This window comes from Acinonyx jubatus, chromosome E1 (genome assembly GCF_027475565.1).
Source record: "Acinonyx jubatus isolate Ajub_Pintada_27869175 chromosome E1, VMU_Ajub_asm_v1.0, whole genome shotgun sequence".
Lineage (NCBI taxonomy): Eukaryota > Metazoa > Chordata > Mammalia > Carnivora > Felidae > Acinonyx > Acinonyx jubatus.
This window is the reverse complement of record NC_069397.1, coordinates 15,621,474-15,641,536: the sequence shown is the minus strand read 5'-3', so window position 1 is coordinate 15,641,536 and position 20,063 is coordinate 15,621,474. Positions and strand designations below refer to the sequence as shown.

At 45.2% G+C, this 20,063-nt stretch overlaps 1 protein-coding gene across 1 annotated transcript in view; it reads left to right on the top strand.

The window, feature by feature from the left end:
• Nucleotides 1-4,790: 4,790 nt before the first annotated feature.
• The window catches only part of NXN (nucleoredoxin), a 158,218-nt gene continuing 142,945 nt past the window's right edge, over nt 4,791-20,063 (top strand). The window contains exon 1 of the mRNA XM_027034609.2: nt 4,791-5,286. Within this exon, the coding sequence (XP_026890410.1) occupies nt 4,915-5,286 (372 nt within the window). The 5' untranslated portion in view covers nt 4,791-4,914. The remainder of the gene's footprint in view (nt 5,287-20,063) is intronic.

The following is a 20,063-nucleotide window of genomic DNA, read 5'->3' as shown; positions in this document are numbered from 1 at the left end:
GAGAGCACCAGGCAGGGCTTCAGCCCACAAACCGTGAGATCATGACCTGAGCTGAAGTCGAATGCTTAACCAACTGAACCACCCAGGTGGCCCTAGTATCTTATCTTTTGAATAAGTCCTTATTTGAAAATTTAAAAAGTTTTTTTCTTGGGCTTAAAATAATAACCCTCTGGATTTTTCTCACACCTATTTCCAGTCCTTCAATTTCCTTCCCCAAGCAACCTGTTACTATTTCTTAAATGTCTTTCCAGATGTATTTCATCCACATGTAAGCATATTTGTGTGTGCATATGTGTATTTTTCTCCACTTAAAAATCTGTGGGTGGTAGCTTCATATTTCCTGCCCAGTGTGCACCTTACTTTCTCTCATGCTACATTTTAGAGATATTTCATGTTAGTGTATGTGATGGTTAATTTTATGTGTCCACTTGATTGTCATTGTCTTATATTGTTATAAATATGTGTGGATACATATATGTTTGGCAAACATCTTTATTTATTACCTCTCTTATTCACTTATAATGTAACATAAGATGTGTTTAAGTATTAGGGCGCCTGGGTGGCTCAGTAGGTTGAGCGTCCGACTTCGGCTCAGGTCATGATCTCACGGTTCATGAGTTTGAGCCCTGCGTCAGGCTCTGTGGTGACAGCTCATGGCCTGGATCCTGCTTCAGGTTCTGTGTCTCCTCTCTCTGCCCCTCCCCCGCTCATGCCCTCTCTCTCTCTCTCTTTCAAAAATAAATAAGCATTAAAAAAAGATATATTTAAGTATTGTTAAAGTTATTGTATTCAAGTTACTAGATAAGGAGAGGAGTAAACGTCCGTCACTCAAGAACTTTACCTCTTACTTTACCTCTTATGGGGAAGAGGTTAGTGTGTTTTTATTTATACACAGGATATTTGTATCATGTTAGGTGGAATTATGATCTTGTCATTGTCTTCTTTGAAGAGTAAGCATGGTTTAAGGAGACGCTTATGGGTGCCAGGTTGACAAAGGGTTGACTTGTGATGTTTGATTTTATGTATCAACTTGACTGGGATGCGGGTACCCAGATATTTGGTTAAACACCATTATGGATGTGTCTGTGAGGGTGTGTCTGGACGAGATTTACATGCGAATCAGGAGATTGTCCTCCCCCATGTGTGTCTTGTTTAATTGGATGAAGGCCTGAACAGAATAAAAAAGTGAGGTAAGGGAGAATTTGTTCTCTCTGCCTGTCTTCACGCTAGGACACAAGTCTTCTCCACCTTTGGGCTCAGACTAGAACTCACACCCTCAGCTCTCCTAGTTCTCAGGCCTCTGGAGTCAAACTGGAACTCTGCTATCAACTCTCCTGGGTCCAGCTTGCGGAGTGCAGATATGGACTTCTCAGCCTCCCTAATCATGGGAACCAATTCCTTATAATAAATCACTGTATATATTGGTTCTATTTCTCTGGAGAATATGGACTAATACAGCATGCATTGAGTTTTCCTTAATCCTTTTCAATGACCAGATTGTAGTTCAAATAATGAATGTGCTATGATTCAATCATTTTTGTTGCTGCACAGTTAAGCTCTTTCCAGTTTTCCAGTTTTTTTTTCTGATTTCACCAGTGGATCAGTAAATATCTGTCCACATACATCTTTGTGCTGTGCATATATGCTACTAGACCCGAAGATCAAGGAACGTGGTCTTGATGAATCTTAAAGGTGACATGTATGTGTGTACATAGATGTGTGTGTGTGTGTGTATAACACATATATGTCAGTACATGTTTTGTATGGCATCATGTGCCTTAGAATGCAATTTCTCAAAAGGGAAATTCTGTAAATGTGTATGTTCCATACAATGTTAGGCAGGCACGTTGTGGTTCCCTAATACATATTTTAATACAATAATAATTTTCAGAATAGCCAGTCAACTCATATAATATGACTAGCTAAGTACCAGTAGGGACATTATCTTTAAGTGGGTCTCTTGAACTGCATAAGCAGAGAGAGTGCTCTTCACAAGTCAAAGGATGTTGGCTATTCTTTACAGGAAGCCAAATGAGTCTCCTTGGGCTTCTTCTTGTAACAAACACCCACTAGAATTATGATTTTGGAATCATTTCCATTGCAAATCCCCTCTTTCCACACCCCTTTAAAAGGCAGCTGTGATATTTGGCTTCTAACCAAGGCCTGCTGCACCAACAATTCTCTAAATTTTATTTATATTTCATGTGCAGTATGCTCAAACTCTCACTTTCCCAGGTGCCAGATGCTGGTTTGGATATACTCCAGTGGAAAGTGCTTTCCTGTGAAATAATAAAAGTAAAAGGCTGAACAAGCTGCCTCTTTATATCAGACTTGCACCTAGTGGACCAAAGTTAAGTATGCTAATAATGACTTCACTCTTTTCCCAACTTTGTGATCCCCCGAATTCCCACTTCACCTACCTCCACACCTTTGCTTCCATAGGATATAAATGCTTATTTGTAGTCCTTTTACATCTCTTCAGTGTTCATTTGAAAAAGTCAGAACGTAGGATCTATCTGTCTCACGTGATTTCAGTGGTGCCTAATTTGATCCACTGATGGGTATTTCAGATATGACTTTCAGGATTTTTCCCTTTTTAAAAAGTAATCTCTATGTCCAACGTGGGACTTGACTGACATCAAAAGTCTCAGGTTCTCCCAACTGAGCCTTCTAGTCACCCCTGCTTTCAGGATTAAAATAAATTTTTTAATGTTTATTTTTGAGAGAGAGACAGACAGAGTGTGAGCAGGGGAAGGGCAGAGAGAACAGGAGACACAGAATCTGAAGCAGGTTCCAGGCTCTGAGCTGTCAGCACAGAGCCCAACACGGGGCTCGAACTCACAAGCCATGAGATCCTGACCTGAGCCGAAGTTGGACGCTTAACCGACTGAGCCACCCAGGTGCCCCTCCTTTCAGGATTAAAAAAATTTTTTTTAAATGTTTTTATTTTGTTTTTGAGAGAGAGAGAGACACACACACACAGTGAGATCAGGGGAGGGGCAGAGAAAGATGGAGACAGAATCTGAAGCAGGCTCCGGACTCTGAGCTGTCAGTGCAGAGCCCAATGTGGGGCTCGAACTCACAGACTGCAAGATCATGACCTGAGCTGAAGTTGGACGCCCAACCGACTGAGCCACCCAGGCACCCCCAGGATTTTTAAAGATATCTAATAACTTAATGTCTGTTATGTTCATAGCTTTAATATATTTTCAGTAAAAAGTGATGTTTCCTTTGTGTTTTATTGTAAGTCTGCCCCTGCAGTGGCACAGAATTTTGGCATGACACTTTAAGACTTAACTCAGAGTTTCCTTTTTGTGATAGGAATCTTGCTTGTTTAAAGGCAGTCTTCAATCCACAGATCATTCTTGTGAAGTGAGCAGATATATTAGGTGGATATTAAGAAGGCGGGTGTAAGTTTTAGGATTGCCAATCCACTCTAGGCTCCCACCTCCACCTCTGTCATCAGTTTGTGTGGTTAACATTTCACTGAGCTGAAAAACGACAATTCCTTGTTCTAGCCTAGATAAATTGAGAACCTTAGGCATGAAAATTTGTGCCAAAATCTTGCGATGATATTGAGGTTTAAATTAACTCTTGTAAAGTGTGCTATGATGTGTGTGTGTCTGTATGTTTGTGTGGGTGGAAAGCCGCTATAAAGTAGAAATACTTTGCTTGCCTGCCAGTATCTGTTCACATACTGGGTTCTGGCAGATCTCATTTTTTCACTCTTTCCATTAGATGGCGCTAGATGCCCAAGAAATAACTTCCAAAGGCATGGTGGAGGGCGGTGAGGGGCGTCTTTTCCTTTCACTGGGTTGCTGGTAGCTGAGCACACACACAACTGAAGGTCCTCTTCTATTGCAGGTTGGCACGGTATGCATTTTATTTTTTCGTGTGTATGGGGGGGGGGCGGGAGGGCTTGCCACAGACCACCTGTTCAATCCAAGCATAGGGTAGCATCTTGCCAGCTGGCAATAAATAAATAAATAATTCCTAGAATTTGTCTTAACTATCAACAGACTTGATAGAAAGTATAGAACCGATTCAGGAGTGCAGCCAGCATGGATTTAAAGCTGCTGCGGCATCTGTTTCATACACTTGCGGAGATGGAAGAGAGCCACTCACTGCGACCTGTGGACTGAACTCCCACAGCGCAACCCGCGAGCCACTCGCCAGTCTCAAGGACTCCCTCATGTGTGCCTAGCTACCCGAGAAATGCAAGAGGCGGCGTCCTCCAGTCCTCTTAAGGTAGACGAAACATACACAAAACACACGATAGAGAAATAAGTGCTAGCAAGCCCCAGCCTGATGAAGTGGTGATTGTGTATAGATGCTAAGTACTTGTAAGCATTCCGAGATGGAGTACGAAATGGCCGGTTAGGCCTTGTGCAGGGAAAGAGAGGGAGAGAGACAGAGAGAGAGAGCACTCGAGTAGGGGGACTATGGGAATGTTTGGAGAAGTCCAGAGAGAACTGAGAGCTCGGAGGGTGGGGGACCAGTCCAGCTCCGCACCGACTGCAGACTCAGAGAGGCCGGCTCGGTGACCCCTCTCCTTTCTGCACTTAGCCTCGGGCATGCCCTCAGAGTGGGGCGTTTCCGGCCAGCCTTCTTGCTAGGGCTCTTTCCCGAGCAATTCGGCCACGCGGTGGGAGCCTGCGCGGGATCGCCAGCTGCAGCAGATTAGGGCTCAGAGCGCGGCCCGGGACAGCCACGGAGGGGGCGGGCCGGGGGCGGGTCGGAGGGGCGGGCAAGGGGCGGGCCCTGGTGGGCGGGGCTCTCTTCTGCCCCTCGCCCGCCGCCCGCCTCAGCCGCCGCCGCCGCCGCTGCCGCTGCCGCCTCCGCCCGCCGCGAGGACCGAGGGAGCGGGGTTGCAGCCGCCTGCCCGCCCGCGTGCCCGGGCTGCGGTGGGCCAGGATGTCGGGCTTCCTGGAGGAGCTGCTCGGCGAGAAGCTGGTGACGGGCGGCGGCGAGGAGGTGGACGTGCACTCGCTGGGCTCCCGCGGCATCTCGCTGCTCGGGCTCTACTTCGGCTGCAGCCTGAGCGCCCCCTGCGCGCAGCTCAGCGGCAGTCTGGCCGCCTTCTACGGCCGCCTGAGGGGGGACGCCGCGGCCGGGCCGGGGGCCGGGGCCGGGCCGGGGCCGGGGGCCGGGGCGGCCGCGGAGCCCGAGCCGCTGCGCCGCCTGGAGATCGTCTTCGTGTCCTCGGACCAGGACCAGCGGCAGTGGCAGGACTTCGTGCGGGACATGCCGTGGCTGGCGCTGCCCTACAAGGAGAAGCACAGGAAGGTGAGCTGCGCGGGCCTCGTTGGCGCCCCTGGCCTCGGTGCGCAGCCCGCGCGTTCGGGGAAGCGGGGTGTTCGCCTGCCCCACCCGCAACACGCGGCCCCTCGGCCCCGCTCCTGTATCTTTGCACACGCTTCCCCTCGTGTCCCTTAGTGTCGCCTTCCTCTGTCTATGCCCGCCTCCGTCCGAGGATCCCGCCGGGTTGGGGCTCCCGCGGCAACTCCTCGGTGCGGGTGCCAGGCCACGCCCGTGGGGGAAGTTTGACACCCCCAGGCCCCCGATCCCGGCTTCTGTCCCGAGGAGCCAAGAGCCAGATCCGCACGCGTCCGGAGCCTTGCTTAGTGGGCGGCTGCGCCGGGGGTCCCGATCCCGTGACCCCCAACCTCCGCCGTGGGCGCGGGGAGGGGCTGTTTCCTTCCCTCAGACTCCAGACTCCCGGCGGATACCTGTAGTGGTGGGGGGTTGGCGCTCGCCCCCTACCCATAATGCCCAAACCAGGAAGTTTCCTTTCTCTGAGAGGAATCTTCTTTTCAGGGGACCCCTTCCCCCGTGACCCGGGACTCCGAGGCCAGGCCGCCCCGTGCCCCGGAGAGGCAGCCGCTGACCGTGGCTTTGGGTGAGAAGGGCGCTCACTCCTCTCCCCTTCTCCCTCCTCCCCCCTTCTCCCTCCTCCCCCCTTCTCCCTCCTCCCTCCGCCCCCGCGGGCTCGACTAGTGGCCACCGGGGAGCTTTTCATTGTCTGCCTGTCCAGCAGTCCTCCCCAGATGCCTCTCAGGCACAGGAACAGACCCGTCTTTGCAGGTCTTAGTTGCTTGGTCGGTGGGCCACTGTCGTCTTGGCACACTTCGAAATTAAATGCTGAACTGATCCCTTAGGTTAACTGGAAAAACGAGGCTTTGGGGAAATTTATACTTCGCTGTCAACTACTCATTCCCAGCATTTTGCTGCTGAAATGAGTTTGGGTTTTTGAGTGCATCTGTTGGATGAAGCTGTCTGTTTTAATAAAAGGGATTCAGGAAATCTTGTCATAAATCGAAGCAGGAAAAGTTTTGGAGCGTTCTTGCTTAATTTGTATGCGTGATGCAACGTGTGAATCCTGCACCTTCCCTTTCTGAGGAGAATCTTAGTTTATGGAGTGGACAGGAGAAGAAGGGCTGTCCTGGGGGTGTGGAGGTGCCCCTGGGGAGGATGGTAACGGCATGCCATGTGTTTCTTTTATGTCTACAGAGTCTTGTTGAGAAGCATGATTTAGATTTAGTAAGACCAAAAGGCTTTATATTGTGACCCCAAATGTCTCGAGTAAATCATCTCCAAATAGTGTAAGGTGCGGATTTAGGATTTAAAGCATGAAATACAGTTTAACAAATACAGTTTGTAAACTTCACATTGGAAAAACATGAGCTCACTAACCACACAGAGGCAAAACTTGGCATTTTAACCACTTTTTAGGTGATCTTGCTCATAGTTGGGTTATATACTTGATAGTGCATGAATATGAATGGCCAATCCTTTTTTGCTTTAAAAATATGGGAATTCTTTGTTTTCCTTGGTGGTTGTTTTTATGATCCTTTTGGGGAGAAATAATATTCAGAAAGTGATTTACCAAAAAATATTTTTATTGTTATGGCAAGTTTCTGTTGTATATACCAGTATGTGTAAAATAACGTCCTTATTGGGCAATCCACGTGATTTCTAGCTCATGCGAACATGATGGGAAACTGTTATAGACCTGAGGCCTGTTGTTTTTTTTCACAGTGGAGGAAGTAAATTTGCTGGATGGTAAAAACATGGAGCAGATTGCGATGTTTTCCAAATACTTAAAGCTTTTTCTTGAAAAAGGAGACTATTTCATATGCTATATGCCATGCCTGGTTCTGTCTGCCGGGGCTAGTCCCCTGCACACACACAAAAAGTGGCCCTAGTCTGGACCTGCCGATTCCACCAGGATGAGAGTCTGGATGACACAGGGCAGACCCTCATTTGAAAATACAGTTCAGAATGCTGAACATGCCCAAACCATGGTGCATAGCATCTTAAACATTTATTTTTCGCTCGGAGTTTTCTGTCTCGCATCCTCTGGTTCACTTTGTTGTGTAAAACAAATCCAGTTTTTGAGGAGGTAGTTTCTACTCCTGGATGTTCATGAATAGGCAACTCAAGGTCTGTCTGATCCCGGAAACCATCCGGAGTGATATGCCAGGTAAAAAGACTCCAGCTGTGTTTTTTATGGAAAACATATTTTCAGAAATGACAACAGCTATGTACTCCCTCTGAAAGGAATTATTTTCTCCCTTGAAACCAAAGAAAGTAAACAGTTCCCTTTTTTGTAAGGTTGAGTTTTTGTCTCTCTGTTTGAAACTGAGATGCTTAGAAGTCTGTGAGCTTGTAATGGCAGTTTCGTGATAAAAACAGGGAAAAGCCCAGGGCATCCCCAGTTCAGGGTGCTGAGCGGTGAACGCTTACCTTTTTGCTGATGGCCCCTGTCCATGTTGTTTCGCCAACTATAATAGTTTCAAAGAATAGAATTTTGTTTTACACTGAAGGGCAAACCAGAGTTCCAAATTACTAAGTTTTTTAAAGTTCTCGTTAACATTTGTTCCCTCAAACCATTCATATACTTCTTCCCACTGGGATAACAAAGGATATGGTTCTAATTAGTTATTGGCTGGCATTTCTCTAAAGAAAATTGAAAGATTATGGTGGGGAAAGAAAATGCCGTGTGGTATTTTTTTCTTCTTTTATTAATTTCCCCTTTATGTAGTAAGAAAGTCTGGGGATGACCATATATGTTAGGCTTGCATGTTGCCTGACTCTGCTCACCTTGACTGAAGCTGTGAGAAAACAGCAAATAAAAGGACTCCAGCATCTTTAAACAAACAAACAAAAAAATGCTTTATGGAAGGTTGTCCTGTTTCTGCTTGCTTTTGTGGTAGGTGCAAAAATAACTGAAGCTTCATTTTTTTGGCTTCCAAGCACACACATATAAATAGCTGTATAGAAATTGTAATTAAATGATAATAGAACTTTGACTGCCTTTATAAGAGCAGTTTTGTCAGGAAACCTATAATCTTGAAGTCAAGGCAGTTGGACTTGTTTTAATAAGTAGGTTTGCTTTTCCTTTTGTTGGGAGACATTTTTCAGATTTCCGGAGAGAGAGAATGAAATGAATAGTTGGAAAGTGGTGATGATTCGGACTTTGGGAATTTGATGTGTTCCTTCGGGTGGGGATAACTTACTTTGCTGGCCCAACAGGAGAGTGGATCCCCAGGATCTTCTGCTTCAGCATCAGAGAGGGCAGCACGGAGTTTGGTTTTAAAGCCACTGGACTTCATTTTGCCTGGGCTGGATGCCTGATGGAATACATTTGGTCAGTGTGGGTGCACTGACATCAAATGGTGCAGGACCACTGGTCTTAGACAGGTTTGCCTGGGTCTGGCTTGGCCCTAGACCTTCCTGCCAGACAGAAAGGAAAAGAGAAAGTTGGGGCCGATGAGTGGCAGTCAGGAGGCTCTGGTCCAGTCTACCTGCTCCGGTCTGCCTGCTCCAGTCAGGGGAAGGGGAATCTTCCTGTTTCCCTGTCTGGGTTGTTTGCTCTGGGTGGTTCTTTTGGTTCAGACTAAATCAGAGGTGTGGCCTAGAATTCGCTGGAATCCCTTTGGCTCTTTGGAATGGGGCAAGGTTTGGTACCAACCCAGGCAATCTTTTTTATCTTTGAGAGAGAGACAAAGAGACAGAGTGTGAGCCAGGGAGGGGGCAGAGAGAGAGGGGGGCACAGAATCTGAAGCAGGCTCCAGACTCTGAGCTGTCAGCACAGAGCCCGACACGGGACCTGAACTCACAAGCTGTGAGATCATGATCTGCGCCGAATTGGATGCCTAACTGACTGAGCCACCCAGGCGCTTCCCCCCGCCCTCCAACCCAAGCAGTTTTATAGCTCCATCTCTCCCAGCTCATCTTCCCTCAAATCCCGATACCCTGACCACTAAGAGAATAACTTCTAGGACACTGACCACTTTCATGGTGCTAAAAGCGGAAAAAGCACAGCTTTGAAGATGGGGTTTTCTGCCTTCTGCAAAAGGAGCCTGGATCAGCCAGGACAGGCTCCCTCTGTTCACTTTGTTTCCAGGACTTGGATCTGTCTAATAAAAGACAACAGTCCAATTAAAGTAATAAAAGCAATTTTCCTTGAGAGGCTTTTTCCTTGCTCCATTATTTGTAATGTGCTTTTTAATCTTTCATTTTTCTCTGCATAATGAAGATGTCTAGTATATAGTAGGTAAAAATAGGGACTGATGTCCACCTGCCTGAGTTCAGATCCTGGCTCTGTCATTTGATAGCTGTGTGACCTTGTGAAAGTTACCCTATGTGTCTGTGCCACAGGTTCCTTATCTGTAAAATGAGATGATAATAACATCTGCCTGGCAGATAGTATGTGCTCACTAAGTGCTAGCTATTGTTAAAAAATTCTCATGAAATTTAGTAATTCTTTCATCTCCTGAGACTTTGGAATATATCACATTACAGAATTGTGGTTACAAGGTATACTTTTTAACTTTTCAAACAAATGACTTCTAAGTGTACAGGGGGGTATGGTGAAGGAGTTGAAAGAATTGCCCTAGAAGAGATTATAATTGAGGAGAAAGACCTGGAAGAATGAAGCAATGAAAGCAAATGAATATTTAGAAAATACTATTCTTGGGGTTCCTGGGTGGCTTATTAAGTGTCCAACTCTTGATTTCGGCTCAGGTCATGATCTCACAGTTCATGGGGTTGAACCCTGTGTCTGTCTCTGTGCTGATAGTGTGGATCCTGCTTGGGATTTTCTCTCTCTCTCTCTGCTCCTCCCCTGCTCTCTCTTTCAAAATAAATAAATAAACTTAAAAACAAAACAAAACTGTTCCTTAAAGAACTGGTAGTCCTGAGATTTACTGAGCTCCATACTCACATTTGCCAGTGAAACTTGAGACATCAGATCAATGAGGCCCAGACGGGATAAAGGGTAACAACTTTAAGATGATGAGGCACCCTTCTTGAGAGAGATTAATTACGCACTTGGTGCTCGTTCTGCGGTTTGCCAGAGCTATTAGGCGCGTCTGACGCTGATCCTGCCCTCTTAAATCCGGGCAGCGTGAAGGTTGTAGGGCTGCTGCTCTTTCAGCTTGGGAAAGGGATGGTGCCTACTCTCTGGAGCAGTGGAGACTCTAACACACCCTCTAACACGGCCACCTCCCTTCCTAGCTCTGGAATGCTGTAGGATAGGTTTGCCCAGACTTGTAGCCACTGCACCTTACGATTCAGGCCTCCAGTTAGGGATTCAGGCCTGACTGGCTAGCTGTTCACAGCTCTTGCTGATTGATAGAGGTTGGGATGTGCACCAGAGCACAGAGGAAAGCTGTGGGTTTTGAGGTTAGGGTCATTGATTTCATTTACCCTCTTTTCTCCCCCTCCCCCACCCTCTTTTTATCACTCTTCCTTTTGGTTTTGAGGCCTTGTTTTAGTATCTGCACAAATTTGAAAAAGGAGGCTTTGTGTGATACACAGCTGGGGTGGGGACTGAGTAAGTCGCTCTGTGTATGGGAGGTGGAGGGGGTCTTTTTTTATTTTTATTTTTGATAAGGCTTGGGGCTCTAGGACTCTAGCTAGCCCCAATCTGAATAGACCAGGCTCCTCGAGGGATGATTTCCTTTCAAGCGGGAGAGCATAGGCTTGGCATAGGATGTTTTCTTCTCTTTGGGTTCTCAATTCCCAGCGGTGCTCAGTGTTAACCACCAGAGTGCTTACTTTTCAGTATTTTATTAATTTACCACGCTACTTATTCAAAGGCACTCGAAGAAAATGGCTGTGAATTTGGAATCTTTTTGCTGATCCTGGCTCTCATGAGGTTCTTGCGTACTGTTGCTTTATATCTGGCTGTTATTTTAAAAAGAAGTAAGAGTTGGGGCGCCTGGGTGGTTTGGTCGGTTAAGTGTTCGACTTTAGCTCAAATCATGATCTTGTGGTTCGAGGGTTCGAGCCCCACGTTGGGCTCTGTGTTGACAGTTCAGAGCCTGGAGCCTACTTCAGATTCTGTGTCTGCCTCTCTCTCTGCCCCTCCCCGGCTCGCACTCCGACTCTCTCTCTCTCTCTCTCAAAAATAAATAAACATTCCAAAAAAAAAAAAAAATTAAAGCTGATGGTGTGGAGCCTGCTTAGGATTCTCTCCCTTTCTCTCTGTCTCTACCCCCACTTGCTCTCTCAAATTAAAAAAAAAGGGGGGGGTGGGGTGCCGGGTGGCTCAGCTGGTTAAGCGTTGAGCTCCTGACTTCGGCTTAGGTCATGATCTCACAATTCGAGTTCAAGCCCCACATTGGGCTCTGTGCTGACAGCATGGAGTTTGCTTGGGATTCTCTCTCTCTGCCTCTCTCTCTTCCCCTCCCTTGCTCATGTGCTCTGTTTCTCTCTCTCTCTCTCTTGAAATAAACTTAAAAAAATTTTTTAAAAACTCATAAAATAAAAAAAAATTAAAAAAGAGAAGTAAGAGTTCTGAAGTCTCAAGAGTCATCCTTGCTTCTCTGGCACCCCTCACATCCACAGAGTCTTGCTGATGCAATTTCCTTAACACATCTCAACTCTGAACAATTCTTGCCATCCCTATCATCACGGCTTGAGTTGAGGTTTCATCTGGACGACTGTGTACCACCAGCAGCTTCTCCTGGGGCTCCTTGCTTCCAATCTTAATGCCTGGAATGGTTCTCAGACCATCTTCTCAAACTGCCTATAATCAATGATCAGTTTTATTTTATTTTGTTAATTTCCAGTCCATCACACACCAATCCAAGTGGCCTTACTAAGCATGACTCCTGTTGAGGTTGAATCACATGCAACTCCCTGCTAAATTGACCTCACACAGACGGGTCTCTGTCCTTTTCAACAAGAGGAGCCTGTTGATCACAGGCTTGGTTGTTGCTGCAATGTCGAACTGCTGAGTACTCATTCTCAATTTCTGTACTTACCTTGTTTGGGGCCAGTAGCAACTTATGGGAAAGCACTGGGTTGCAAACCTACCTTGAGCCTTGAGCAGCGCTGCTCTAGACTGTTTCTGGAATGGTCAAGTCCAAATCACAACTTTGATCATATCATTCTCCTACCTAAGAATTCTGTAGTTGTTCTTCATAGCTTTTGGGGTCAAGTCCAAATTCTAGAGCATGGTCCCTGACTATTCTCCTGTCTCCTGTCTCACCTGCACAGTGTTCTTTTCCCTCCCAGCTGGCTGAGTTTGGAACTTCTAAACTTCAGTTCTGGTTCCCCTGTTTCCGTAAGAAGCTTTCTTGTCTCTTTGTCCTCTAGGTGGGATGATTCTGTGGGCTTCCATAGATCTTCTGCGCAAATGCCCTAGCACTTAGGCTGTGTTTGTTTCATTATTAGACTGTAAGCTCTTTGAGGACAGAAACCAACCAAAGAGGGGGGGAGATGATCAGTTCCTTAGGTGCTGAGACTATGTGATCACAGGAAAGCAGGCATGGTACTTTTAGATTGGGAACTTGAACACATGGTAGCTTCCACATCGTGTAAGTTGAAATGTGTGCTTTCACTGTTGTGTAGCTTGATTTTAATATTTAATATTAGAGTTAGGCCTTAATTGAATTGTATAATTGTATATATCCACAGTATGTGGGTGTTTTTGTTTTTGTTTCTTAACGAGTGCTGTAAAAGGCACTTAAACAAGCAAATGGATGTGTAACTCCATTGCCCTGTAATTCTGTGCTCAAAAACAGGAAAAGACTTTGAAATGTCAAAAATCTTAGGCCATTAAAATAGTCTCCTATCTGTAGACCTATCATTCCATGCTTTTATGTTTCATAGTTTGTGTTTCTCAGGAATCTTTCTTCCAAGGAACTCAAAATGCATGCCTATTACATCTTCGAGCAACTAGCAATCAGTAGATACTAAACGTTTTAACTTTTCAAAGTATATTCGAGTTGGAGAATTGAAGCAAGAGAACCAATTATTAGATTAGGGTCACAGTGTTGGATGAAAGAGCTCAGCTGAAGTCCCTTAAATTCAACTCGGCCCTTTCTGTTTGTGAAATCGTATCTTACAAAATGTTCACATCAAACATTCTCTGTGGAAGAGGAGGGAGCTGAAAGTTCTCTTTTCAACGAATGGTTTTTGGTGTGGATTCACCCTAGATATGCATAGAAGACCCTGAAATAAGATAGAAGTAGTTTAACTGCTGAAAGCATTTGCTGTTGCCTGGAAGACAGGAGAGCCAGAACTTCTTTGCTGCTGCTGCCTTTCTGAGGTGGTGGTGGTGGTTTCTAAGGGCCTTTTAATGATTTGGCTTTTTTTAGATCAGCCAGTGAAGTGGCCCCAACTCCCCTTCATCCTATGCAGAGCCTGCGGGCTGCTTTAGTGCTTTTTGTTCTGAGACAAAATTGAACTTCAGGTGTCCTGCCGAGATCCTAGGACTAAATCAGTCCTCCCTTTTATGAGGTTTTCAGAAACTGCTGTTCTAACTTCCAGTGAAATCTCAAACATGTGCTTTCTGCTTTATGACAAGTAAGAAGTATAGTAATTGAAAGTTGCTTGAGTGCTGTTATTCTCGAGCGAAACCCTGTAATGGAAACTTTTGTTCTGTGGCATCCATGATTAAAAGCAAACATAAATTTTCTGCTGCTTGCTGGTTGTAACTCTTGGACCAGATATACAGTGTATTTTTGTATGAACTACACTTAAAATCCTTTTCAAGAAACCATTTAAGCTTACAGTTCAGTATTCCTTTCAGTTACATCTTATCACTCCCCCACTCCCCATTGTCTTATTTCAAGGTAGACACCAATTACAGGTAAATTCAAGTAATATTTCTACGGTGAAGAATGCTTTCATCTCAGATCATTGTTGAATACTCGTAAAGAGGGTGTGGTGAGTTTTGCTGTTCTAGGGATAGGGTTTCCCTCTTTGTTTTCCTAGGGGAATTTTATCCAGATGAATCGGTTTTATAGAGTTTTACTTGTCTTTTTTCGTCAGTATGCTAGGGACAAAAATCTGAATGGAATCAGAAGATGTGGCCTTTTCCCCCTTTAAACGTGATCAGGTCAAGACAGTTTTCTTTGGGTCAAGACAGTTTTCTTTTGATCGTGGTGCCTCATAGCACAGCTGCCTCATCTGTTAGTCATTTTTCAGGGTTTGATGTGAAATATACAGATTGGGCAGAACAACCAGCTATAGGGAAAAATCACAGTGTTACCTCTGACCTCTCTCTGGATGGCAGTGAATGTGGGTGTGAGGATAGCGTTTTCTCAGCTCTGGGCATGTGCTTGAGTGACTGCAGCTTAAAAAAGCATTTATATCCACGGACCTTCACAAATTCACTATTAGAAGTGAACGTTTAAAATCTGTCACACGGTGGCTAAGAGTATGGGTTCTGGGTCTGGGTCTTTTGGGTTTGAATCACACCTTGGTGGATTTCTAGCAATGCAATTTCGGTGCAGGTTACCCAACTTGTGTGTCTCTAGGTCCTGGTCATTAAAATGGAGATAATAGTATCTACCTTGTAGGGTTGTTGTTAAAGGGTTAAATGAGTTGCTATTCAAAAAGAGTTTAGAACAGTGCCTAGTGCATGGTAAGTGCCCTTTAAATGTTTACCCTAGGCACTTCAATATTTCAGTTCCTGTGTTTTGGCTGTTTCAGATGACAGGAGAGAAAAATTCTCAGCTTTTCTTTCTTTGTATCACGCCTGTCCTCAGCACCTAGACTCTGCATCTAGTGGCCCAAAATGTAATCTTGTTTCTCCCCAGTTTCTCACTAGGACAGGGGTAGTTACTGGTCACTTGTTGATTTGATGACACACCATGCCTTTGACTCTGGGTAGAATTCTAGACCAGCTCTTTGACCAACTGGTTGCTCAGTTTTCCTGAACGGATTCTAATGGATTCACCTTTGAGCTGGGAGTGGGCAGCGGAGTCTGGGCTGTATATATTTCTCCTGCCATTTATTTATTTATTTTTTTGACTTTTTATTACGGAAAACTTCAGACATCACACCAGTAGGGAAAATAGCACAGTGAACCCCCTTGTACCCAGCACTCAGATGCAAGGATCACCAATTCATCATGCCCTCTCCCCCTCCCCTTCAGTGGATTTACTTTGAAGCAGCGCCTAAGCATCGTATCATTTCCTTCGTAAACATTTCACTAAGTAACTCGTTTTTAAAACATTTTTATTTATTTTATTTATTTTAATGTTTATTTGTTAATTTGGGGGGTGAGGGGCTGAGAGAGAGGGAGACAGAATCCCAAGTAGGCTCCGTGCTGTCCGCGCAGAGCCTGATGGGGGGCTGGAACCCATGAACTGGGAGATCATGACCTGAGCCAAAATCAGGAGTCAGATAGCTTAACCCACTGATCCACCCAGGAACCCTTCACTAAGTAACTCTTAAAAAAAATCATAATATATCATAACCTCAAAATAATTCCTAAATATCGGCAAATATCCACTCAGTATTCAGATTTCTCTGATTGTCTCCTAATTTTTTTTTTATAAAAATAATTTTTTTTGATTTGTTTGAAACCACATTGCAACTGGTAGCTATGTCCCTAAAGTCTTTTAAACCTAAAGTTTCTCCTTCCACTTGAACTTTCTCTGGGTCTGCCCCCTTGCCACATTCCCAACCCTTTCTTATCCATATTGTAAGGGTCTACAGAATATTGACTCTTGGGTTCAAAAGTGTCCTAGGCCCTTGCCGTTGAGAAGACCAGGTGTTGGCCGCCTCCTAGTCCCTGGTGGCTCAGATGCAGTTCTTCAGGGGGGCTGCCCTTCTCCATCTCCACTCTGCTTCTCTCTGTGGGGGCCCTGACCTCTGGCCGGCTGCTCTCATAGTGATCTGTGATAGGAGGGCCACCTGCAGCTCTGGGTTTGCTTTCTGTCCTCTCAGAACCCCAGGAGAAGGAGGCCAGCTTTGGTCACCCTCCCATCCCCGGACATGTCTGATATTCTGATTGGCCACACCCGAGTCATATGCACACGTGTATAGCTAGAGGGTGGGGTCACAAACCAAGTGGACTGAACATCAGGAAAGGGGAGTGCTTACCAAGGAAAATGAGAGTGTGTTACTTGAGGGCGGGGACATGAGAGGACTGCAGATGCCCCCTAGAGTCATCTATGCCTAACCCCATGGCAGCATGCTCAGCAAGTGGTCACCCAGCCCTTGGCAGAGCATTTCTAGTGACCACAAAGTGCCATCTCCTTAGGAGGCCATTCTGACATCAGCCATCCTTGCCTAAGGGACTGGCCAGCCTTCAGAGACCTGCAGAAGTTCTCTCTCTGAAAGATTCCCATGGTCATTTGGCCATTTCTTACATGATAAGGGTTCAAGTTTCATCACTATCCTGGCTGTTCGTATCTAAGCCCGCCCCCCAAACCTGAACACGGACTCCAGGGGGGTCTGCCCGAAGCACAAAGGGTCAGCTTATCTAGATATTATCTGAACTTACATAATTACAGCTTGAGATTGTATTAGCTTTTCTGACAATCACATTACACTGTGTTGACTCACTGACCTTTTTGCCAACCAAAACTCCAAAGGCTTGTTCATCAGTTTTATACCTGAACAAATGAGAACAGAGTCCCAAATCTTATATCTGTGATCCTTAAGAATATGTTTACTTAGATTTGATTATTTACTGCAATCTGTCAGAATCTTTTTTGCATGTGTATGTGGTCACCCACAATAATCATAGCCCCTTCTGAGCTATGAATTATGTGATCCCTTGCAGACCTTCACTAAATCTGGGGATGGAGTCCCAGGTCACACCACTAAAGCCTCCTCCAGACTAATATTGGTCTGTTAGTTGTTGAAACACCTTAGAATCCAGCCAGTTCTAAATTTGCCTAATTATATTACTATTCAGCCCACATCTCTCCATCCAGTTAACCTTTATCATAGGAGACCTTAACAGATTGCTGGCCCTAACTTAGAGATTTGCCATTTCCCTTTCAAGGAAAGATAGTATGAAATGATTTCTGTTTAGTGAGCCCATGCTTACTTCTAAACTGATCACTTCTTCTCCTAAGTGTGTGTTTAATAACTGTAATAAGCTGTAGGATCTGTTGAAGGGTTGATGTCAGCTTCACCGATCTGTAGCTTGCAGAATCTCCCCCGTTTTGCCCATTTGAATGAAAATCAGTACTGCCTTCCATCTGTTGGTTGCTGGTGATGAAATCACTGACAGGTGTTAGGTGATCTTGTGGGCATATTTTCTCCCTCTTGGATGTAATTCATACCTTACAGGAAGAGGTGGGCCTGTGTGGAGTGTTGGTTGGTACATTTGTTTCCTGCATAGAACCCTGTAGGGATAGCTGTGGCCAGAGACCCCTGTCAGAGTGTAATTGGGAGCAACCCATTTGACCAGGATGCTCAGATCCTGCGCTTTCTGAAGTCTGTGTGGCAGTAGTGGCTGCCTTGTCCCCATCCCAACACCTCCCTCCTCCCACTCTCTCATTAGGGCACTAATAGAGCCTGAGGGAGTCTTTTCCTTAATGCCATTTCTCCCCATCGGGCTAGGGCAGGATGAGAATCTGGCTGGCTAATTAAGTGTGGCATTTTGTTTCAAAATTAGCAAGAGACAGGAAACCTCGCTGCAAAGCAACCTTAGCGTCCTTGCAGATAGTTTTTTCTTAACACTTGGCTTTTTAGAATGAATCACTCCATTTATTTTGAAAATTTTACCTTCTTTTACAAGGGACTTGTTTTCTTACCCGAGGGTGTTTGCCTGTTTAAGATTACACGTAAATCTGTTCTATCCTTTGCAGTTTGGCCCCTAAGAAGGCTGACATTTCAAATGTTAGGCATGAGGATGAATTGGCATTAAATGCCTTCAAACAATTTCCTGGGGGAAATCACTTTCCTAAATTTGCAGAAGGGCGCGGGCTTCAGCCCTTGGATGCACTGTTTTTACTTTTACAACTGTGCTTAAGAGTAAAACACTACCTCGTACCACTTGAACGTCTTCTCTTTCATTTGGAGTCGTGGAAAGTATTAATTTGCAGCGGCTGTGGTGGAAACACTCCAGTTTTGAAGCGCTTTTTGAAGCGCTGCTTTCCTGCAAAGGTTCAGTTCATGACTTTTTCTGAGGTCATCTGAGCCTGCTTTTGGGTGGATACAACAGCCACAGAGACAGTAGTGACCAGGCGAGTGCAGATCCCCGGAACCAAACCTGCTGTGCCTTCACGAGGAGGCTGTTGGTTTGTACGCATCCTCAGCAAAAATTATGTCTCTGCTGCTCACGTTAAAAAGCCATTTATATTCCTTTACTCAGCATATACTTAAACACATTTTTCCACTTGTTAACTTTTTCCCATTTGCAAGAGAAAGCCAGGATTTCATTTTTTAAGTTAGAAAATAATCCTCTTTGTAGAGATAATCAGTAATGGTGTCGTATATTATACTTCTGGTAAAAGAATAGGTGTATACCACAGGTATGAATGTATATGCTTCAATATCTTTTATACAAGTAGATTTTTTTTTTTTTTGAGAGAGAGAGAGCGCATGTGCACACACAAGCGGAGCAGGGGCAGAGGGAGAGGGAAAGAGACTCTAAAGCAGGCTCCGTGCCCCGAGTGGAGCCTGATGTGGAGCTCGATCTCCTGACTGTGAGATCATGACCTGAGCGAAATCAAGAGTTGGACGCTCAGCTGACTGAGCCGCCCACGTGCCCCACAAGTAGATTTTTAGCATTTGAAATTAATTTTTGTTTTCTGAAAGGACAGTGTCTTCACATGTTAAATAAAATTTCAGGGGCGCCTGGGTGGCTCAGTCGGTTAAGCGTCTGACTTTGGCTCAGGTCATGATCTCGTGGTCCATGAGTTCGAGCCCCGCGTCGGGCTCTGGGCTGACAGCTCAGAGCCTGGAGCCTGTTTCAGATTCTGTGTCTCCCTCTCTCTCTGACCCTCCCCCGTTCATGCTCTGTCTCTCCCTGTCTCAAAAATAAATGAACATTAAAAAAAAAAAAAAAAAAAATTTCAAATAAAATGAGAGGCATGCAGGGATAAGTAAGTCTCACTCCCACTGCTGACTACAGCTTGCCTCCCCTGTAGCAGCCACCATGATCAGGTTCTTGTTATGTCCCTTCAGAGGTATTTTGTCCTTATTCAAGCATGTCCCTGATACACGCATACTTTTTTTTTTTTTAAACCAAGCCTTTTAAACAGATCTTGCTCATATTCTTGGCTGTCCCTGACAGGTGCTGCTTTATTTCCTCAGGTGGGTAAAGACTAGAAGTGCCGTTGCATAGCCCTATGGTGACTCTGTACTGTGCCTGCTGTGGTAATGAACCCAACACAGAGACAAGGAACAGAATTCCTCCGCCACAAACACCACTATCCCTAGAAGGGAAATGGCTTCGCCTGACATGTTTGCTGAGTATGGTGGGCTAAGGAGACCTTTGAAAGCAGCTTTCCCGTCCTTGGAGAGGGGCCCCCTCTAGAACTGACATAAAGCACTCAAGAAGACAGTGTCTGTGGAATTTCCACTGCTGTGCCCTGCCGTTTGGATAAATTAAGAGGTTCATTCTCTGAGCTGTCATTCTTCCCTTCTAAGAGTATTCGGATTTATACAGGAACAAAAGACTACCCCAAGCCGGGCACTTGTATTATGCTGTGTCTTTTGTGGTGACTAGTATTAGGCAACCTGTATTTAATATAAGTTTTTATTTACTGAGTGTGCTGCACTCTTAGAAAATCCATCACCACCAGAATCCAAGGTTATGAAATAGATCAAATAAGGGATTATATCTGTTATTTTCA